This window comes from Squalius cephalus (genome assembly GCF_949319135.1).
Source record: "Squalius cephalus genome assembly, chromosome: 23".
Taxonomy (NCBI): Eukaryota; Metazoa; Chordata; class Actinopteri; order Cypriniformes; family Leuciscidae; genus Squalius; species Squalius cephalus.
The window spans coordinates 12,490,850-12,515,742 of record NC_137144.1 but is presented as its reverse complement, the minus strand read 5'-3'; the positions used below and the strand labels follow the sequence as shown (position 1 = coordinate 12,515,742).

The following is a 24,893-nucleotide window of genomic DNA, read 5'->3' as shown; positions in this document are numbered from 1 at the left end:
TATAGTTATTGGTATATATGAAATAGATGAGAAAAACTCAAATACTTAAAAACCTCAGCAAAATAAATAAATAGACAAAACACTAAAAAAGCATAGAAAACCATAGTGTATGAGACTTATTGACTAATTTTATAAAACATCCATTAACAAAATGAATGGGGACTGGTGCTGTCAAGCTACAAAAAGACAAACAAAAAAGTGTTTCATACCGCCACGTATAGTATGGTTATTAATAAGATGCATGACACAGAATATACAAACAAGGATACTTTAATCAACACTAGGAGAATTCAAAGAGAGTAACAACCGCAAAACACCAAGATGAGAACTGAAAAGGAACTGGACAGAAAAGGAAGTATATATACACATAGTGAACAAGGGAAATAAACAGGAAACAGGTGAACTTAATCATTAAGTAATGAGTAACCAAGGAAACTAACTATGGAAAGGAGAACGCTACACAGGGTTTTAAGTCGTTTTCGCGGATCCGCGTAAATGGGGATCGTATTGACAATGGTGTCGTCTGTACGCGGAAAACCCAAAGGAAAAACTTCTCCGTTTTAAGCATATCCTTGTCGTGTAAACATACCCCTGAAAGGATATACAAGAAACCCAAACACATGAACAAAAACACAACGAAACTAAACAGAAACCTGACACATTCTTGTGCAGTAAATTCCATGTATTCTAAGGAGCTCTTTATACGACACCATTTTCAACTAAAAATGAAAAGGTTTTATGCTTTTTGGCCTTTCATTTACATGACAATGGTGTTTTGAGCGCCTGTAAACGTAAACTTTTGAAAACTGATTTCAAAGTGCAAGCTTTTGAAAACGATACCGTTATACCATCTCCAAGTAAACTAGAAAAACGCAAATTTGTGGAAATGGTAACATCATGTGCATAGTGTTTCTTTACAAAGTGACATTGCCACCTTCTGGCCTGGCATGAGTAATACAGTGTTTTTAATCGTTTCCGTGGATCCACGTGAACGGGGATCATTTTGACTATGTTGTCATCTCTATGCAAAACTTTTCAAAAAAACGTTTCCGTTTTTAGTAAATCGTTGTCGTGTAAACGTACCCTAAGCCAAACAGTAACAAATTTACTCATTAGACACATAAAAAACATGGCTAATGAGTAGCTTTTTGTCATTTTGAATCTTGACAGTTCCAGTTCCCAATCATTTTCAAAAAGTGACCAGGATATTCTTCAAAAATTCACCTTTTGCGTTTCACAAAAGACATTTCATATGGAACATGTGATTGAGTAGATGATGACAGAATTTGTTTTTTGTGTGAACTATCCCCTTTATATAACCCTTTTGTCCACACAAATCCAGGAGGATGAATGATTATGCATTACGAAAATGGCTAATGTGTTTTACAGTTACCCTTAAAAAAAAAGCGTGGAAAGCCTCGGCGGGGTTACTGAAGTGCAGCAAAACGGTAGTGATATGAATTTACGTCCTATAATAATTTCTGCTCCTGTGCCTTTAATATTGCCTTTCAAGGTGAATGAAAAAAATGAATGGAGTGATTGAATGGAGATGAGAGGTGGAGAGCTGATATCGGCAAAAAGGAGAGCAAGGAGACCGTCCACGAGATGAAGAGATGGACAGAAGGAAAGATTGGAAGAGAGAGAGAGAGGGAGTCTCACTTGACCAGAGTTATGTGATGCATTTCACGGTGCTGCATTTCTCCTTTGCTCCCTCTCTCTCTCTTTCTCTCGGCTATGCAGTTTTCTGCAACCTATGCACTAACAACTGATTCATGCTCTCCATGAGAGAGAGCGACCGGCACTCGCCAACACAAATGACAGCAGGATTGGGCACTCTGCCAAACAACGTGACTTCAAACACTCCAATTTTATTGCATTCACATGCATAAATCAAAGTCAAAACATCAGTGTTACAAATGCTTCAAACGCAGCTTATTCGGCACGGTATTATGAGTTTTCTTTTCACTATACAATCAATTACAGACTGATAAGATTAAAGTCCTGCCGTACATTTTCTGCTCCTCCTGATGTTTAAATAATAGCCTAATGATAATAGAAAATAATATAATTGTTACCTTTATCTTAAGTTGATTTGCATGATAAATGTTCTTCCTAGATGACAACAATATTAAAAAGAGAGCAAATGGAGACTTTTGCTAGATATTTCTCCTGTGAAAACATCCCCAGTTATCTCAGCGATGAGTTCATTACATACAGTACTGTGCAAAAGTCTTAGGCATGTTAATATCAAGCATCTCGGAGATGTTCCCGCAGTTCTCCTGGATTAAGTTTGTCTCAGTTTTTTCTGTTTCTTCACACAGACAGACTCGATGATGGTGAGATCAGATCATACCGGATGTTGTCAGACTCCTTGTGCATACACAAATCTCACTGGATTATTACAATTAATGGCAAAAAGAATGTTTGGAAATGTAAACTGATATTTCCTACTGACACACTACAGCAAAATATATAAATAACTGACTTAAACCCTTTTTTTTTTTTTTGTATTAACATGCCTAAGACCTTTGGCACAGTACTGTATGTCTCCACTAGAGTTTCAGAAGAGATATCAGAGTCTCAACCTGTGCTCAGATTGGTATGGAGTCCATAAGAGGATAGAAATATGAGATGTGAGGAAAAATTATATATTTCCATCATGACAACTCTCTGAAGATTTTTAGCATGGTAATGGATATAAAAATGTTAATGTATTTGGTCTTGGCGGAATAGATCTGCTGCGCTGCTGCTGAATTGCTGCTGATCTACACAGGTGGAGCTGGGGAAGGGGAAGGGTTTTAGACGTACTCTGAAAGCGTGTTGCAAACTGCTATAGTTAATGGTAACCAGCCATTTAAATGTTGAGCAAGCATGCTTATTGGCTGCAGATGTGACATGGACTAATCAGCTTGTGCCAAGTAGTTAACACTGTAAATATCATCAGCTTGCGCCATCTAGAGTTTCATGACAGAACTTGGGATTTTTAATGCTTTTGTACGGCGCCCAGCACATGATATGCGGACAAAAATATATATCGTGGCCATGAATTAAGAATTCACTCACTCGTTTTAGTAAATCGTGGTGATGTTGAACTAATTCATTCCATCGTTTTGATTTAACTTAACACAAGGGAACAAATTAGTAAAACATGCTGATGTATTAGTAAGTCGTGGGATCAATTGTTAATTCGTGGCCACAATATGGTTTGGCAACCATGGTCAATGCAAAGTTTCTCTGCGAGCGCAAAGATTTTGCTGGCAAGCGCAAATTTTCTGGGGGAACTCAAACGTTTTCCAAGCGAACACAAAATTTCTCAAGGGAAGGCAAACGTTTTGTGAGCAAACGAACAATTTCTGGGGTAAATGCTACATTTTTGCAAGTAAAGTTTCTGGTAAACAAAAAAGGTTGCAAGATGACACAAAAGCATTGAAATATAATTTTCCATCCCATTTAATTGTTTCCCCATCATCATGTCCCTTTAGGGGCTCCATAGATTTGTCAACCCCACTGAACATACAATCAGCTTAAACCAGCCTAAGATGGTTTGCTGGTTTTAACTGGTTTTAGCAGGACTTCAAACCTGGTATTTAACCAACTGGTCTCCCAGCCTGACAAACGAATGGCACTAAGACCAGCTAATCATTATTGGCTGGTTTAAGATGTTTTTCTTTCAACAGGGAAAAATTAAACCAAAAGATCTCAATATGAACCACTATTTCTCATTAAATATTTCCAAGATTAAATTACTTTTGTATGCTAATCGTGCAATAGCCGTGCTCACTAAGGCAACCATCACTATTTCATTATTGTAAAAATTGGTGCATCACTCACCTCGCATCATGTGACCAATCTGAATGATTCCTCAAATGATGTGCTATACTTTTCTAACCAATCAGCAGAGCCGGACAGTAACGGAGTACATTTACTTGAGTACAGTACTTAAGTACAATTTTGAGGGATCTGTACTTTACTCGAGTATCATTTTTGGGGAGTACTCATGACTTTACTCAAGTACATTTGAGAGGCAAATATTGTACTCTTTACTCCACTACATTTCTATCCATAACCGTGAGTACCCGTTACTTCTTTTAAAAAAAAAAAAAAAGGAAAAAAGAAAAATCTCGGAAACCCCCAATTTGTTGTTTCCCTCTCAAACGTGATTGGATTGTGCAGGCGCCACTGATTGGGACAGCCTATCAGCAATCACCTTCAGCTTTCCGCCAAAGTCAACTCCATGGTCAGATTTAGATAAGAGACGAAACCACGGACGAAACAATGGATGAAGACCATGATGAAGACGCATCAGGTCCATCCCGGGAATGTGCCAACACGTGGCCCCACCTAGCCAGACTATTTCAATTTTCTGAACAAGTTAATGATAGTTTTTGCTTCAAGTGTTTGCTGTGTTTACCAATGTAAGCACTGTGGCAGTAGTAATGCAATATTTAGAAAATTTACTCTTGTACTCTTGATACTCAAGTACTTTTAAAAACAAGTACTTCAGTACTTTTACTTAAGTAGACATCTGACTGTAGTACTTTTACTTGTACTTGAGTAAAATTTTGCAAGGGGTATCTGTACTTTTACTCAAGTAATGAAGCTGTGTACTCTGTCCGCCTCTGCCAATCAGGCATAAGAATTTTGTCTGGCGGATGACAAAACGGAGAAAATCATTGTGGACTGCTACAGTAAACAACCACATTTAGGAACCAACAACCAAGCAAAGCTCTAGCAAATACCTTGGACACCTTAGCAAGCGTATAGCAACAGCCTAGCGACACCTTAGCATTGTGGCAGCCACGTTTTTATTTATCAAGGCCCTACACTCTCTGCAGTGGGTGGCTTTTCTCTGTTCTGTCTTTCAGTAGATGGAGTGGCAGCAGAGAGGTCTTCACTCAAGCGTTGCTGCGGCATCATCACTCACTGTGTGCCGGAACGTTACTCTCATCAGCTGCGGCTGGCATTCGGGCCCAGTCAGCAACTTTTCTCTGGCCTGTGTATGTGTGTGTGTGTGTGTGTGTGCTCTGTTAAGGGAGAAATATGTACAGTATTAAAGAGCAGGGACCAGGACGGTGGTACCCCCTTATTTCACTGCGATGTTCTGGAGAGGTGAGATATTTTAAGCACAGGCCGAGCAACAGCGTTTTAAAAGCGGTTTAATGAACCGGTTCACTAAAGCCGACAGCCTTTGTAGAGGAAGCTTTGTTGAAATGCACATTTGCTCATTCACTTGGCACTGAACTAACCCGGCCTCTTTTAGCCTGTCAATCGCTCCAGAGAAGCGCCTGTGCGTCTGTGACACCAACATCCATGCTGTGTTTCAAGCTCCCTACCTAGACAGCATCTCTTTAGGCCCAGATTTGTTTGAATTAAATGTCATTTCTAAAGGGGCTAAAGTGAACGCAATTGGCAGAGACAAAGAGACTCATTCGCAAGTCATTCGTTTCGAATCGTCAGATGAGTGACCAATGAGTGTCCAACAATGTTCAGTGGCATTTAACTTTATGTAAATGAGCAGTGACCATTTAAAAAACGCACACATGTTCAGCACTACAAGTATGTTTCAAGTATAAACAAGCCTATTCAAACTGAATCCACATGGAGCATTTTTATGACGAACTGAAAAAAAACATCCGACAACTGAGATTTTATCTTCAGAAAAAACACTTTCAACCACAAAGACATGATTTCACACATAATTTCAAAGTGCGAGGGACTCAAAAAAGTGGAATTTACTCACAGAAGTCCTACTCAAAGCTCATTAGAATAATAACCATTTTAGAGTGCATTTCCTCGGAGGCGGTAAAGCAATTTTGTGAAACATCCTGACGCACTTCAAATGCCGAGTGTTTTATATGCAAACAGAAATATACTCCGGGGTATCCCAGCGCAGGAATCAGATTCAGTAAGGTGTTGCATTAAGTATGAGCCTGTGAAGTATCTATGAGTCATTCAGACATTTGCACGGGGTGAACATGACAGACTCATGTAACATTCATGGTGGGAAATGTCATTTTCAAGAGAAATTTAGATTGGATATTTGTTGGATGAGAGCTGGGCAGAACACACAGCATGTAAGGAATAGTTCACTCAAAAAATGTAAACTCTTTCATCATTTAACCACCCTCATGTAGAACTAAACTATTATGGAACACAAATGTTGGTGTTTAACAGAACCTTTTCCATACAATGGAAGTGAATGGGGACTGGGGCTGTTGAGCTCCAAAAATGATTGAAAAAGTACCAAAGAAAAAAGAAGTAGGCCTACATACAACTTTTGCATGATATTCCAAGTCTTCTAAACCTATATGATAGCTTTTTGGAAAGAATAACCCTAAACGTAAGCCATATATGCAGAAAACGTTCTGACAACGTTCCATTTCATTGCAAGATTTTCTGTGAATAACTACTTAAATTTCAATCTTTTTATGCACACAATGCTATTAGATGACTTAAGTAGACACAAAATATAATACAGGAATTGGATGGATTACTTTCATGGTTGTTTTTCATCATTTTTGGATCTCAACAGAACCAGTCCCCATCCACTTCCATTGTATGGAAAAAAAAACAGCTTGAACACTCTGCTAAAGAAAGGTTCAATGGAAGAAAATCTACAAAAAAGTCCCAATTATATCTTTAGAACGACATAAATATGAGTAAATTATTAGAATTTTAGGTAATACTTTAATTTAAGGTGACGAAGTTACACGTTACTACACCTACTTACTATAGTATTAACAGTAAATTATGTAGTAATAACGGTAAATTATGCATAATTACAAGTAACTAACCCTAAACCAAACTCTAACCTTAACTCTATAGTAAGTACATGTAGTTAATTAATATTACCCAGTACTTATCTAATTACAATGTAACTGTCACCTTAAAATAAAGTGTAACCCAAGTAAACTCTCCTTTTAAAAGATCTTCTCCCATATCCATTGTCTCTTGTTATGAGCATGTTTACAGTATGAGCACTTGTGAATTTGACTCCATCTGTGTGTTTGTTAATGTATGCAATAATTATGAATAAGTGGACTTATACAACTGTGCATGTCATGTTCACTCTTGCAGAAATTCCCTAGAGCAGCAATATAGACATTCTGGTACATGTGCATTTTCATAAACAAACATGCACACACACACACTTTTCAAATCTCTTCATATACATGCATACATGCACACCGAGCGCTGACACGCAATCTCACAAACTGAATTCACACTGACACACACACACACAAACACACCACACACATTCCCCACCCCCACCCCACCACACACGGAAGCATTACTGCAGTGGATGCAGTCTTTAACTCACGTTTGAGTCCAGCAGGTCGATGCTGTCCAGGCTCTTGCTGCGGTGGATTCGGCCCTTGATTCTGCGCAGGGATGGTTTGCCGTGGCCCGATCCCTCAGATTCATCCAGCAGAGAGACGGTTTCTGGGGTGGGGAGGAAGGCGTGGATCTTGGGATAGTAACTGAGAAAGTGACAGACAGTGTGTGTTAGATTGCGGTGTAAATTTAATCTCCATTAGAAAGATGAGCGCAACCAATGGAGTTTCGTTAGTTAAATGGAGTGAAAAGGGTTTAAAATGCTTACACTGCAGGCCCGTATTTGTCTTTGTCGTGTTTGGGGAAGACCCTGAGATTAAAGCACAAGAGAAAGAGAGAGTCTATTAATTTTCAGCAATAAAAAAATAAACAATAACAATAAAAGCAATGAAAATAGACACATTTAAAGGGATAGTTCACCCAAAAATGGAAAATTCTGTCACTGAGGAACTCGTTGAATAAATATTGTGTTTCACAGGAAAAAAAATTAAGTCATGCAGGTTTGGAACGATATTAGGGGGAGTAAATGATGACAGAATTCTCATTTTTGGGTGAACTGTATTACTTTTGATGAAAAAAGTAGCATAGAAATGATACATTTCACCTTGAAATACATACATGCAGGACCATCAAATATAAGACATTTAGATTATTTGCATTAAACTACATAAGCACCAAAATATCCAAATGCGGCAACATTTAAATATTCAATTGGTTGAGCTAAAAAGCATATTAAATATCATATTAAATACTGTATCATGTTTTTTTCTTATGATGTACAAATTTAAAATACAATTGTCAGGACAGTTTTCTTAACTCGAAGTAATATGCCATGTTTAGGTCGGATTTAAGAGTTTTCTTGCAGGACTATGGTTGATCAAAGACAGAAACAGGGATATTAAAGCTTGAAACTAAGGAAAAATTGTTGCAGAGGCTTTCATTTTGCCCACTGGGCTTTACTAGATTTCAATGCACAATAAGTAGTTCTGAAGGAAACCAAAAATGCTGTAGGCTTTGTACATAAAACATTAAAGGGAGGCAAATGTGGTTATACGCAGTACATTTTACTGACTGGGGATCCGTTTTACTGAACAAATCAGTTTTGTTTAAACAGAACATGAAATTACATTCACAACTCATTTTGCTTCTGCGGTGTGACGTATTTCAAAGCAAAAAAGGATATTTGATGAAAAAAAAGCTATTGTGGCACATATGTCGTTCATCCATATTAGACACAAATCACACACATTCATTCACAAAAAAAAAAAAAGCCCAAGAAAAGACCAAGCTTAGATAATATTGTGTAATCATGCCCCATCAACCATGAATGCACCCACAGCACACAAAACCAACAGTCCAACGAACCCTACCGAGGCAAAATGCAGTGTTTGATGTCAATAAACAAAATATAATGATCGCCATGGTCATGCTAGTCATGAATCCACCCACATTTTATATTTAAATCAGTTAATTAATTCCTACTCATTAATAATTAGTGTCCCATCTGCTCTGTCTGAACCCCAAAGTATCTTCCATCCACAGGATTTATATATTATTAATGAAGTCTCATATGATCATGTCATTCAATGTAGTTATATTTCAGGACATGAAAGCACTGCACCAAACAAATCAAACATCATATAAAAGACAAAACCTCAGTGTGGTAAGTTTCTATATAAAATCTAAAAATCTGTTTATTTTCAGTTTATATATCGTGCACCTTAAAATGCCTCTTTGCAATAAAACGGAAAGACCTGACCTAGCAGAGGTTGGGGAGAGGTTATATAAAACCCCATGAGCACATGGTTTACAGTAGCTGTTGTGGGATGAAACACAGTCCCTGTACAGTAGGAGAGGCAATTTGAATGCCGTGTACCATGACCGTTCGCACCACGTTTGTGGAGAGGATTTGTTGGAAAACCCTGCAAAACGAAATTCAATACAGCAAATCTTCTGTTTCAATGCGCTGGAAGGGGCACCAATGAAAATGAGACCTCATTTCCATATTAAGTGGTAGATTAAGGAAGCCTCCTGGGCTGCTGCTAGCTATTGGTTTCCAAGAATATCGTAAAATGAGCAAGAATTGAAGAAGCGTTTGAAACATTTGTTATTTAGAGTGTTAAATGGGAACGACAGAATGGAAGACTAATGAAAGGACAAAGACATTAACGTGACAATGAGGTTGATGTTAGCCTGAGGAAACCGAGTGAGTCTCACCTTCAGTTCACCTTTTTAAGTCAAATACATTTAAATCATCTGGGAAAGAGTTCAAGGACAAAGTTTCTTGTATGTGTGCACATATACAGAGTATACCATTAGACCAGAAACATACAATATGCATGCAATGCTATGCCAAGTAAGACATGTTCCTGCTGGATCAACACCTTTTGTTGATCCTGGAACAACATTCCTGTCCAAAAACATACTCCCACCCCTATCCCTACCCCTAAACCAGGGTTCACCAATCTCGGTCCTGGAGGGCCGCTGTCCAGCAGAGTTTAGCTCCAACCCCAATTAAACACACCTGAACCAGCTAATCAAGGTCTCACTAGGCATACTAGAAACTTTCAAACAGGTGTGTTGGAGCTGGTTGGAGCTAAACTCTGCAGGACAGCGGCCCTCCAGGACCGAGATTGGTGAACCGTGCCCTAAACCTAACCCTACCCATAACTTATCCCTAAAATCAGAGGGAAATGATAGGTGAATAACACTGATGTAGAAACACCTAACCCTGGTTGTATAGCCTTGATATAAACTGTAAACTTGGCCCTCAAGTCTGATTGGTAGATTGGAACGTTGTGCAGGATCAACAAAGATGTTGATCTAGGCACATGTTGCAATTGGTGAAATCAAGTTCACACTGTTAGTACTTCCATCCATTTAAAATATGAGATTCTAATTCTGCCATTTTTGCACATATTTTTCAGTTAATCTAATGATCTGTAAATGCTAATCATTCTTAAGTCACAAGCAATTGGCATTTTGACAGTGCTGATTGACACCAGAAAAACATTCACAGAGATACACTAGTGACTATCCTCTGAGCCGTGACGTGAAACAACCCAAAGTATACTTTTCAATGCATATGCTAGGGTATGCATATAGTGCAATTGGCATATAGTGCAATTGGCGTATATTATGTACTGCACGTATACTGTACATGCGCAGTATGTACATTTCTAACCGAGTATACTTTGTACGCTCATCGCTCACATGCACCTTGCTTTTTTGCGCTAATTAGTCTGTCCACAAGGTAACAACACTGGCCCGGGCCATTGTTTCATAGCTGAAAAAGAAACAACAACACCACCAAACTACTGGAGACGCAGCAACTATAGATGCCCGTGATGATGAGCGCTTGTACGAAGTGAGACAAACGCCATTTGGGTTTAAACGAGTACGAGAGAGAATTAGTGCAAATACTGGACAAGCTTGAAACTTTCTAGTGCACATGTTGAGCGCCTGCGTTCATGCACACTATCAAATGGAGTATAGCTATGTGTTCGGATGAAGGCGTACTCTAAAGCCCGAAGTATACTTCGGCCATCCGTGTTCCGCAACGGTCCCTGTGATGTAATTTTTTGTCATCAGGAGGGCCTGCGGTATAGTGCACATACAACGACGCATGTGCGAGTGATTTGAGAGCTTGAAAACACGCCGAACACGTCTTTCTAAGCTCACGGCCAAGGAGTATACTTTGAAAGACTCAAATGTCCGCGAGACGGAGCGGAATACTGAAAATGATATATACCCGGGGCTTAAGCCAGGGGTGTCAAACTCAGTTCCTGGGGGGTCACTGTCCTGCAGAGTATAGCTCCAACTAGCTCCAAAACACCTGGTTGGAAGCTTCTACTAATACCAACAAGCTTGATTAGCTGGTTGAATAGCTGTTATATTAGGGTTGGAGTTCAACTCTGAGTTTGATACCCCTGCACTATAAGCGTTCATATCAAAACTGAAGTATACTTTGAGAAACGGACGTAGGCCAGTAAGAGTTGTGCATATAAACCTCACTCTCCTCAAGAGCCCTCCCACGCCGGAGACCGCAGTTCAAATCCAGCTTGGAGTGGGTCGAGTAGGACCAGCTACATTTGGTGCCGTGACCCGGATGAGAGTGAGGTGTAGGGGTGTGAGTGTAACAGCCAGTAAGAGCTGTGTTTGTTAACCTCACTCCCCTGGCCTCAGGAGGCATGCTAGCGGTAACGTCCTTGTTAGCGTGCCTGCCTTTTCTGGGCTGGCAGATATCAATTACCTAGCAGCCTATGAAGGAGTGACCCAGCTCTCAGATTTCATCAAACATATCTTAATTTGTGTTCCGAAGATGAACGAAAGTCTTGCGGGGTTGGAACAACATGAGGGTGAGTAATTAATGACAGAATATTCATTTTTGGGTGAACTAACCCTTTAAACCATTAAACCAAAACTGTGTCCCAAATGATGCACTTATACACTATGTACTTATGCACTATGTACTCAACCGTGTAGTGTATGAACTTTATACGTTTATTTTGTCTTTCAACATCAGAGTCTGATAGCCCCTCCTTCTCTGCTACTTAATTAAAGTTGCGACAGTTGAGTGCATTAGGTGTCCAACGTCATCCGGGTATTTAAAGTGCACTTTTTCTGTTTGGAATTTTCAGTGTGAACACACTACTCACACCATTTATACTACAAAACAGCATAGAATAGTGCACAAGTATGAAAACTGGGACGCACCTCAAAAGTGTTATTAATCAAGTAGCTAGCAATAGCTAACATGCGCAGCAAGATTTTCTTTACACTATTTATCAACCATGAAAGTAATTAATCTGAAAGAGAAATCTCGGTGTAGATTAGAAGAAAACAATTCATGCTAGCTTTGGGGGACATGCACAGTTGTACAAACAAGTACTTGTTTTACGTACATTCAAAGTTTCAGACCAAAGTGCATTTTTTAAATGATAGTTTCAATTGAAAGTGATTAGCATTATGCACTTATGATGGAACACCAAAAGCTTCATCTGAAAGATGAAAAATGATGCCTCTGCAGGGATCACAAGGAGGTAGAAAGGCAACTAGGGACATCTGAATCTAAGGCTCCAGTCACATCCTGTTTAGTGGGAACCCTTCTTCTGATCGATTTTTGAAAGCAGCATAGATGTGTCCTTCGTTGCCTATGATATCCCACAATCCTGTAAGTTTGATTCGGTGACAGTCGAGTTAAAAAATAAAAATGGTACCTACTTGACTCATAGCCTGATAGAGCAGCTGCCTAAGCTTTCATATGCAGCCATATACAACTGAGTGTCCAGGTAATCTATTACAGCCACAAAACAAAAGCCTTCGAAAAAGTCTATAATCAACTTGGCTAGTTTGTGCGGTCCACCGACCTCTTCCTACTGCATGTGCCTCATAAAGCTATTAGATATAGAAGCAAAGGATACTGCTTGATCAGCAAGTCAATATCTACGTTAACATTGGGCCCCAAGTCAGTAGAACAGTTTAGACACAAATAGGCAATGCTGACCACTACGACTAACATCAAAATTATCTTTGCTGCCATTATCACAAACGTTAATATGATTTTCTCTTCAGCCAGCACAGTATAGCCCAAGGGCACGAAAGCGAGAGCCAGGAACAAATACAGTCGTGCGTGTCCTGCTGAGGCTACTAGAGAGGGCTAGCAGGCTCTTGGTTTACAACCGTAAACCGTTAATGAAGTAAATAATCACTCTGGATGGAGATGAAAGTGAAAGACGAAGACGTTTATTTGGCTTGATGGAGGAGAGCTACTTACAGAGTCTCAATCAGTGCTTTTCTTGTCTATTGGAGAGGAGGGGCGAAAATCGTGCGGGGAAAGCCAGAGATTAGCATGAAACGTGATCGAGATGCCCCTTCTGAACTCTGTGGCTTCCGTCAGTCAAACACGCACTTGGCTCACGTTTAAAAGAGTGTGTAAATGCTAAAAAGCACGTGTAAAGAAGCCTCGGGGTGGGCAACTGTCGCCTATTTCATTACGCCAGGTTAAAGCTAAGCTCTGGAATAGTTTGTACGACTGCGGGGGAAGTAGACCATCTGCTGTGTTTCCAAGACTCTTCTTTGAACTTCCCTTTTTTCCAGCTCATCACGGGCGATACTGAAGGTTTAGAAATGTCATTTCCATTAAATCCCTGGTAATGAACACTAAGGGTGGCCAGAAATGAAGAGTCCTGACAGAGAGGGCTCTTCGTGGTTGTAGAGGCATCTGACATTTTCTTTGATTAAAGATAAATGAGACGTGGTTTATTACAGTCACGTCCCAGAGTCAGCTGATCAAGTTACTAAATATTTACACAGCCATGTTTCATATTTGAGGCAATCGTTTGATATCCTATAGCCTACAGCAAAAATCCGAAGCATGTTGCCTGTCCATTATCATCCACAAGGGTCCTTTAAAGCAATCTTTACTTGCCTCATGAGAACTCATTTCTGCTATATGTTTCTCCTTTTACCTCTTTTCCTGGATTGATCCTGACGTCTTCTGGGTGAAAGTGGACAGATTTTTAACCACAGGAAGGGAGGCTCACCTAGAAACAAATCGAATGTAGCAACTCTCAAAGACGAGAAATTCTTAAGCATTCTCTGGTCAGAATTCAGAGAAAAGTCTCTAGTATTGTGAATGCTCTTTCATTTCACATTTCAAAATGTGATATCCACAATTTTTCAATTAATGACTGTCAAGAAAATATCGGGGTTACATTCCACTCCAAAATCAAAAGAAAGGAATTCAATTTTACTTAATGCACATGAAGCCTATTTTAGGCCCCTATACCCTTAAATTGGGCACTATTTGAGGGGACATACGAAACCATACTGGACATTATCTAGTAGTGCACTCATTCAAACCCCAAAATGCACCATAATAACGAGAGTACAACTGATGTAGACTCAACGGCTAGATAATACCCATAATGCACTGTGAGGGTTGTGCGAATGAATTCCCGTGTCCCGCCAGTAGATGGCGCCTGCAGCTGAATCATCCATCCATCCATTTTCCAAACCGCTGGTGTGGGTAATATCATACAGGTATACATTTTTAATTGATTTCTAAATAGTTTAATTAAGGTTTATACACACTAGTTTCCATGACAGAGTTCAATATAAATCTTTTCATTGCTGCTAGTTTGCTAAGTTTTTATTCACTCCTTCAAGTGGACTATACAATGGACAAATGTAGCCAATAGTGATCAGTGAATGGAGGGGGGGGGGGGGGGATTTCAAACACAGCCCATGTTTTATGTGTGTTTTGGGTGGGTTTTAGTTCTGTTTCCTGAGTTTGAGTTAGTTTCTATGGTTTTTCATTGATGTGATTATCATTTGCTTGTTCATTTGTTGATTAGTTTGCTTTGGTATTTAAGCCCTGTGTTTTGTCCAGTTCATTTGTTTGTTCTAGACGCTTTAATCTGGTTGTTCTGTTCATGGTCTTCCTAGTATTCCTAGTATTTTGTTTTGAGTTTGAGTTTAATAAAAGACACAACTGCTGCAATTAGATACTGCCGTTCATCATCTTTGTTGCAACCAACACTGACAGATGTATTGCGTTGTGACGTTATTTTTTGGGTAAATTGAGGTAAATTTCCCTCCACAGTTCTTATTATCTCATAATCTCATTACCGTAATGCTGCAGAAAACCATAAAACAATTATGTGTTATTTAAATGCCTTAAATGTCAGATTTATAAAAAAAAATAAAAAGCATCTTTTATTACAGTACTTAAGTAGCAAGGTAAATACTGTTTAACATTAATGAGAATCCTTTTTTACTAAGTAAAATATGATATCCATAATTCTCCCAGCAACTAATCCCTATCAAGCTGTGAAGAACATGTCTGGGTCACATTTTACACTGAAATCAAAAGAAAACAATAACAAAAACTTAAAGACATTCACACTTACAGTATCTCACAAAAATGGAAATTAAGCCTATATGTTCAGCACCATAAAATGCTTGAAATGGATTATGCTTCTCATTACCATAATGCAAACTAAATTTTAACCATTTTAATTACCATAATGCTGAAAACAAAATGACTAATTACCATTTTTGCCATTGAAAACAAAATGACCAACTGCCTTATGACCAATTGAAATATTTTTTAAATCACTAAAATACAATGATTTTAACGTATTTTTTTGTAATGAGAATAACAATTGAAATACGAATATTCTTGGCTCCTTAATGAATTTTTGTAAGTCACTTTAGACAAAAGCATCTTCTGAATGCATAAATGTATTTTATTTTTTCTCTTGATATGGGGTGAAATGTGACCTGGAAATGATCTAGATTTAAATATTTTATATCTGTTTGTTTAATTTACTGTAATGCCACTTTGTTTACATGTGACGCAAATCCCACAACAGCTGTGAGGTGAGAACGTTCCTGTAAACTGGAGCGATGTCATGTTTCAAAATCCATGAATAATTAACCGTAACTCAAACAAGCTGAGTACCAACATCCAAACATCGTAGTGACATCGCTCAGGGTTTAGGTGCCTCATCATCATTCTGGATTTATGTGGATTGGGCAAGTTTTATAGTTATATGGAGCTTGTTGAGTTAAGTACCTAATCTCGACAGTAAATTACATTCACTTGCTTGGTTGATTTGTTGCTCTGATGTAGCACACGTGGCTCCTCGTAATAGCTTTGGTTCTCCTTTAAGCGTCAACTATTGCGGTGTGCTGACATGAAGCAAAACAAGCTGACCTCAATTTAAGGGGAAAATCTTACAAAATAAACCTAACGGAGAGAGCAGGCTGCTACAAGAGCCAGGGGTACTCTTAATGACAATGAAAACAAGATGAAAAATCTGGGTACTTTCAACTTGCTCCTAATTAGTTACAAATGAATTACCCAGCATGCAACACTCAAATTAGCAACCTTTACTGACCCCAAGGGGCACAAAATGCCTACGGATGTTGAATCATTACCGGCCGACCATCTGCAAACAGAACTTTACTTATAAAAGCACTTCAAGGATAACATTTAATACTTTTTTTTTTCAATGCAATTACAACAAAGACCTTATGTTTGCTATGCTAATTGCATGTTTTACTTCACATTAGCATTAGAACATTTTCTATCACATTCACTCTATATTCCCTTTGATTTGTTTGGCGTGTGCCTCAGAGAATCTTTTTGCCCCATTAACCTCATACATGCTTAAAAATAAAGGTTCCAAAAGGGGGTTTTCGCAGTGATGCCAGAGAAAAAACATTTTTGGTTCCTCAAATAATCTTTCAGTAAACAGTTCTTAAAACAACCCTTTTTTAGTGTGAACTTCTGTGAAGAAGATTTGAATAATCTAAAGAACCTTTTCCACTATAAAGAGGCTTATGTGCAATGAAAAGGTTCCCTGGATGTTAAAAGTTCATCATGGAACGATAAATGCCAATAAAGAATCTTTATTTAGCGGCCGAGTAAATCTGCTATGCCGAGCTCAGAGAACACACTGAAAAACCCTCAGTCCTAATGACAAATCAACATTTCTCAACTTAAAATTCGATCTATTGTGAGCCTCTCCACAATACACTCCAATTTCCTGTTTATTTCAAGACTGCAAAGTAATAAAAAGGGAGTATGATGACGTGATGACACTGTGGAATATGGTAATTATGAGAATGAAATGTGATTATATCCAGCTCTGACACGGAAAAATAAAATCATCGTGGCCCAAAGATGTACATTGAAAGAGGTTTGAGTCGATTAAAGAAAATCTCCAATCAATAATCAAGAAGGTCAGGATCTTATTGAAAACCTATGGAGAGGATACGAGCATCGGTGTATGTTGGTTTTTTGTATATTGACCTTGTGAAAATCGAAAACCTACTGACCTGAAGTGAGTCTAGAGGTGACATTCACGCTTATCTCACATGAAAATGGAGATAGCTACCAATACAAGTTAATTAACGGCTGTGTCGTCTATTCAACTCAAAGTGTAATCCTGTAGTCATTCCAGAAGCACAATAAGAAGTGCTGGAGGAGGCACACGAGTGACCATTATGAATGGAAATGAATGAGGAACTTAACAAGAACACACAGTGACAATGACAGAAAACACACACGAATAAATCAATGCAAAGAAACACACGTCCATGCCTTAACTTTTTTATTTAATTTGAAAGTGCACATAGTAGACATACACATATGAATGATGTAACATGCTTGGGTTTGTAGTAGAGTGAATAATGAATGAAATGACACACCAGTGAAAAGGATTACAGTATGTTGACTACACAAAAAAGCTTTATGAACACACAAGCCTTGGTTCAAACTTTGCTCATGTAGCCTGCATGCGGTCCGTCAACAAGATTTACATATCCAAATGTAACATTTACATGGTTATAAAGTAAAATGGACATGACATTCTTTCTTCCCAGCAAGCTGCAATGCCGAATAGCCCCCTCACACATCCATACATATATATATACAGTATATATACTCACCACATATGTTTTCTGGGAGGCAGGCTACGCTCTCTGTTGATGGCAGTCACCCCTAGAGCCAGCTGCATTACAGTAATGTATTTCTGGTAATTCACCATGGTACTGTTCACCGCTTTTTTGAAACACAAAAATCCGCACCAGAAGCGCAGGTACTACTAATAATAACAATTTTATTCTCTCCTCCTTCTCCTCCTACTCCCTGGCATCGGCTTCAACTGCGTCTTCCTTGTTGAACATCACAGCGCCATTTCCAGCAGCAGTAGCAGCACTGACAGGGAAAACACTCCCCGCGAGGGAGCACGCCGCTGCCACCCATCACTACAATGACAGTCTGCTCGTATTACCTCTAAGAACGGAAAGCGCGCCAATCCATTCGTTATTAGTCACGAGATGGGCATTCTTTTCCCGCCACTCGCGCGTGCTGCCACTTTGCTTAGAACGCGCGCTCGCTCACTCTCTCTCTCTCTCCCTTTCTCTCTTCTGTCTGTCTCTCTCTCTCGCGCGCGCTGCAGCGTCCGTGCGTAAGGTAGCTAGCTAGGGGAGTCTGTGTAGGTGTGTGTTTGTGTGTATATGTGTGTGTGTGTTGAGTTTGGAGGGGGTGACTTAAAGGGACAGCTCACCCAAAAATTTAAATCTTGTCATCATTAGCTATGTTTCCATTCACATATTTTAAAATATAGCACAAAAACGCCAAGAAGCGCAGCAATTGCGTGATTTCCACATACATGTAAGGCTTTCGTTTTTCTGCGAAGGAGAAGTTTGGAATAATGTACTAGTCACTCTTTTCCATACAATAACAAAGAATGGGGACTAAAACATTGCAAAAGGTAGTCCATAAAACTAGTCCATATGACTATTTTTGTGTGCATCTAAAATTGAAGTTGTTATTCACCAAATATCTTCGGTATCCATTCTCTCCTTGGTTTGTTCATGCAATATTTTACTTGTGAATGAATCTTTTTAATAAATAATTTTATCCACTTCACAATAATGATCTGGGGTGAATTTTCTGCACAACATATTCTGTTACTTAACTACCATCATTGGAGAAATTGGCTATTTCCTGAAACCATAGGAACCTTTGTTGCACATCCGTTGTTCAAATTACATTGGTTTATCAATATAATGGGCGTTAATGACGTCATGCATTGTTGTAAATCATGAACATGACATCTTGTTCTTTATTTTGCTTAATTTCCAAATGTCTGATTCAATCATAGGTTCCTGCATACGTGCTTTTGGGAAATGAATCACTGAATGATTTGTTCATGAGTTGGACTGATCTCAATAAATAACTATAAAAACTTTGGTCTGTCATATGGCTTAGAAGACGTAGTTCACAGAACACAAAGACCTCTGTTTTGTGTCCTTTTGAGGCTTGACACCTTCAGTCGTCATTCATTTTCATTACATAATGTGCGACCAGTACAAAAAAAGACATTTGTTGTCTTGTGTCCCACAAAAGACAGAAAGTCAATATGGGTTTGAAATGGCTTGAGGGCAAATTATTATTATTGTTATTTTCCGAATATGGGTGTATTATACCCTTTTAAATGCTAAAAAAGATACAGTTATGGTAAGGGCATAACACTAAAACACTACTTAGAAAGCATATCTCGATGTGTGTCCACCACCCTTTAAATAGTATATATGTATTGCAAAAATGATTTGCATATGTGCTCTATATAAATATATATATATCATGTGCACAATGACCTTCACAAAACTGTGTCAAGGTGCTTAAATAGACCATCCAACAAAAATGAAATGCTCTCTTATAGTGGTCAAACAGAGGGCTTAATAAAGCAAAGGCCTTGCCTATAGTGTTGCTGGCACAATGTGAAGCGGAATTGCCATAAGCCCTGTGAAACGTTGAATGTTCATAAGTACATTATTGTAAAAATACAAAATAGTTGAAAATAATCAGCACAAATTAAAAAAAATCAATTCAAAAGTAATTTGACCTTAAACGCATACCTCAAGTGTTTAGTGACCCGGGACGTCATTCACTACCCTCCTCCTCTTTCATTTTGTATAGTAAGACATTACTACCTACTTGGTATTCCTCAATCAATTCATTATAAACAATTTAACAAGAAAAACATGATAAAATAATGCCTTTTTTCGGTAAAATTGTATAGGGTCGCTAATGACCCGAGGTGTGTAACAGTGTATGTCTTTTTTCTGTACAACAATAATTGAATCTTTGATGACTGAATAAGTGCAATTCACCTTTATTCAACAAGGTGGCAGTGTCTGATACACAATGATGAAGTGAAGTTTCACTCATAGTTACCGCAGGCAGAAAACAAAAGAATAGGAAGTATCATCAGCAAAACTTGAAATGGCTCAGAGATTTACAGCAGAGCAAGTACTGAACGCAGTCATATATTACTGTCACTGTCACTTGATCTGGTGAAGAAGCTGCCAGCGATCAAAATATTGATTTTGAAGATGTTGAAAATGATATTTTTGATGATATGTTTGAGATGGTGAATATGAGGCAGATGCTGAATGTACTGGGAAATTAGCTCTGATGAGGACAGTGATGATGGTATAAAACATCTGCTCAAACTGAACCCTTCCAAGCTCCAAAATATAACAAAATATGCTTTATTTTATTCTTCTGTAATTGTTTCTCTAATATCAGGAGAGTTTTACCAAAAGAGAAATCTAAAAATGTATGAATCTTTCTGAACCTTTTTAAATCATTGCAATTAATGGTTTTCTGTTGCGAAAAATACTTACAACCTGTCCAAGAATTCAGGCTCATAATATGACAAATACATATTTTTTATTTATTATTAGAATATATTATAATTATTATTGGTTTAATTGTGTTTAATTGTGTTGTATTTTTTTATTTTCATTAACTTATTTTGCTTTAGGTACAGTATCATGATGCAGCGCTGCAGTGCCTCATTCATGACAATGTAATGTCTAAATGGAGTAAATTAAATCATTTGTCAGATAAATATTTCCATCATTAATAAGGCAAATGCAACGGAATCTAGGGTTGCACTTTATTTTACAGTATGTGCACTTACGTGTATTTTCAGTATTCTTACCTAAGAAAGTACTGGGTAATATAAGGCAACAACATGGCATAAGGTTTGTTTTAAGGGTAGGTTCAGGGTTAGTACATAGTTATTACACAGTTATTTTAATAACTATAATAATTACATCGTATGTACAATGGAACAGAACCGTAAAATAAAGTGCTATCGAATCAAAAAATGCATGTTCATGTAATAACTGGAGAACTGCAATAAACACCAATGCATCATCCACTAATACTCTAGCTCAAAATTAACCAGAGCTTCTGCTTCATTTGATTTCAATGTGGGATGTTCAATTTGGCCAAATTCTGTTTGGGGAATAATTTACTTTTCAGACAGACTGAGAGCTAATGTGCAGTGATTCCCATTTTCATTTACCCAGGGTCTATTCTTGGACATGGCTGCAATGATGCTTACACTGTCAGTATCAAGATAGCGTTCTGCACATAATTTAGATCACCCAGTTCTTAAGCTAATCTTTTTTGATGTAATGTGCAACGATGATTGTGCTGGATATGTGCAGGATAATGGGCTAGATAAAACACAAAGAGTTGGCGCTGAATCTTGTGCAGGTAGATTGTAATTATGTTGGTGACGTCACTAGCGCTGTCAGCCCACTGAATCGTGCACCAGTGCTTCATCTCCAATTATCAAAGGAGACCAATTATCCGTGACATGCAGAAAATGGGCTTGCATTCAAACAATGACATCTGAATGAAGACAAAGAATAAATAGATGGCATACTGTTTTTATACAACTCTGTGCTCTGTAGTGACTGGAACTCCTAAAAGAGATGTTGACAGCTTGTTGGCGTATGAACATTTCTGTAGTCTCAAATGATTTGTACTGGAATTCATACTTGAAATCTTTAAAGCTTTGTTTTAAAACATATTCGAGTTCCAGAAATTACATATATGAAATGATATATGGTGTATATATCAGCAGAGCGCACAAGAAGCTGGCAAACGTATCGGATCACAGTGTTAGTGCAACTGATTTACTATTATTCTGCAGAACAGAATGACATGATGTGTAACATTTCTGCATTGGTGATATTGATGGCTAAAAGGACATGAAAAACAGTTTCTGCAGTCTGGCGGCCTAATGCTTCTTGAGCATGGGACAGTTTTTACTGCAGCACTATCATTTCACATGCACGCACACACACACATTACTCATTAGGCGTAATGGTGTAACGTATACTGTAGAACGTTTTCTTTTAAGAGTGAAGTTGTGGTGTGGACTTTCCTATTCTCATAGACTTTTAGACTTTTCATAGAACGATTATTGTTATATAGATGTGATCGTTGCATCCTTGGCCTTAAACACAACATCTAGCAATATCACAACGCTCCTTAAAGGTAGGGTAGGCAATTTTCGGAAAGGCTAGCAATAGCGAGCTAGCTTTGAAAGCATTAGATCCCACCCTCCCTTCAGAGCGTTTTCAAAGCCACGCCTCCTTCAAAACACATGAACGCGTAGCAAACGGAGCAAACAAAACCATCAAGAGAGGCGGTGTCAAACTAAATCATGTTTCAAAGCACATAACATTACAATACTAATGAACATAACTTAAAGAACGCTAAATTGTACCACCTGACAGCTGCTGATTCATTTCGCCGTTGATTGTGTTGCCACTGAAACTCGTACATTTGAGCCATGAACCGCTCTGAGTATAACGTCACGGGTTTCCATCTCTGCCAAATTACAGAAATTATGGCATAAGCTGGTTGTTTTGGTTCTGGAGGAACTGTAAAAGGCGGCTGCTGTTTGTTTGTGGCTCTCTGTGACTGATGTCTGTCTAACTCTGCATAGCATGAAATGCGCTGATGACGTGATGTCTGCACAAGCAAGAGCGTGGAGGTATGAAAATACATTTGTTGACAGGCAGGTAGGACATCGTATCGTTGCAATGATTGGACAAAAATTTTATGGTGCTACGCCTTGCACAGACGATATAGTGATTGCTATCATGTTAGTGATTGCTATCATGAAGAGACTTTCAACAAGAATAAAAATAAATAAATTCTGGAACAAATTACCTACCCTGCCTTTAATTATATACTGTATGACCAGCAAAATGCAACATTCAATATATAACCCATCCCTTCTCCCAACAGATGTTTGTACGGGACACCATCTCATTCCCTCTATATGGGACACAAATTCAAACATTCACAGATCTATTTCAGGACACCCAGCAATCTAAGTTGGTCAAGGACCTTTCTTCCCCAAGCCCAGTGTGGTGGTAACTACACCAGCATGATGTGGAGCGTGTGTCCGTGAAATAGGACAAGTTAGGAGTGCCCTCCTTCTTTGGTCTTCCACAAACAGAAAAAAAATGTGGGTCCAGCAAGGGGTTATATGATTCAAAGCTCGTTCCCCAAGGAGGGAGAGTTGGACCCGAGCTGCAAGAACCCTCTCCAGCTGGGGCGGTGTGATTTATGACTTTTCACAAGCGAGCAAAGAGGAGAAATGAAGTAAAAAAAAAAAAAAAGGCGGTCCTTCACACATGAGCTCACTGCACCAGGAGAGAGGACAGACTTGGAGACACAAGAGAGGGAGGTTCCTACATATGCACATGGGAGCGCATGCACCGTCCATCCCGACACACATACACAGCCAAACACATTCAGTTCTAACAGTGCTAACACAGTAACATATTCAAACAACAACACTTCTGCATGCATGAAACTAACACACACACTATTTTTTCCTCTTTAAACACACACTTCAAGTGGCACATCAGCACTGTCGCAGTGCTTTTTCCCTGTGTGCTGTGAGGTGAGTCATCCGTCGGCTGTAGCGTAACCCAGCCGCTCTATTCTTCCCCTCTCTCCTCTTCTTATCTTTGCTAACCTGACAGACAAGGATTTCAGCCTGGTTATTTTTAACCAATAATAAACTGAATTCACCACGGCTGGGATGTAAGCAGTTCTGAGAGAGAAAAAAGAAGACACCAAAAGCTCACGTCTAATGTTATTTTCCACCACCAGTTAAGATATTCAATGGTTAGACCACTAAACAAGAAAAATCTCGCACATTAAACAAACATATTTCATTATATTTAGCTTTTTACATCATGGAAGCAAAACGCAGCCTAGCATTATATTTGTAACCAAAAGTTTAGCAATTTGATTTAGCATCAGCAAAGTAGGCTTCATGTGAGAGAAAATGGTTACATGTTTAATTATATTGCATAACAAGTTTGCTGGTTACACGACAAAACAAGCTAAATGTCTTTTCCGACCAAAATAATGCTTTAAGTGAAACGTAACATGAAATGTTCCTTACTTGACTGCACAGAAACGTATTCACTTAAAGTACACAGACATGTTTACTACTTTAGCCAGTAGATTATGCCGGGTTCAAACTACACAATATTTTTGTCTGTTACAATAGTTACAGTCTCAGATTATGCAATTTTGACCCCTAAATTATTGTCGTGTCGTGAACATAGACTGTAAAAAAATGGTCGTGGATAAGAAACATGTCAGACTTTATGTTGCTTCTCGACCAATCATCACTTGCCGTGTGCGTGATGTCATCGAGAAGGCGGAAACTACCGACTGACAACAGGTAAACAAACAATGGCTACCGAAGCGGTGTGTTTTACACTGGCTGTCTTGGCATCAGAAAAGGCCAAAAAGAAGAAGAAAGCACGAAGAGGAAAAGTTGTAAACTAAAAAATTGTTTTTTAAATTAATTATTTTTTTATTTTTAGCCAGTAGTAAATGTACTCACCATGTTACTGAAGCGCCTCCGCGATTGTTTGCCAGCATTTGTCTTTTTTTTTGTTGCCATAGCTCCACGAACCTGTCCTCCATTGCATAATCCCACGTAACAGCACCAATACTTTCGTCTCTCTTTCGTTTCGGCATGTTTGAAAGCTGTGTATGGAAGAGCTTCTCCGCTCCTATTGGTCAATGTCCACTATGACAAAATTATCGATTCTTGCGTCCCAGCGCATATTGTCGCTTACAAATCACCACGAAACCCTACGTCAAATGGATCGTGCCAAAATCAGGTGGATATCTT

At 38.6% G+C, this 24,893-nt stretch overlaps 1 protein-coding gene across 4 annotated transcripts in view; it reads right to left on the bottom strand.

Annotated features, from left to right (window-relative positions):
• Positions 1-24,893, bottom strand: part of tjp1b (tight junction protein 1b) — a 124,515-nt gene that overhangs the window by 82,268 nt on the left and 17,354 nt on the right. For 2 of the 4 annotated variants that reach the window (XM_079860019.1, XM_079860020.1), the window contains exons 1-3: positions 17,797-17,970; positions 7,604-7,645; positions 7,322-7,481 (exon numbers count right to left, since the gene is read on the bottom strand). In XM_079860019.1, the coding sequence (XP_079716145.1) occupies positions 7,322-7,481; positions 7,604-7,645; positions 17,797-17,894 (300 nt within the window). In that variant the 5' untranslated portion in view covers positions 17,895-17,970. Of the gene's footprint in view, positions 1-7,321; positions 7,482-7,603; positions 7,646-17,796; positions 17,971-24,893 lie in introns of those variants that run through there. The other 2 variants (XM_079860017.1, XM_079860018.1) reach the window with 1 other exon arrangement.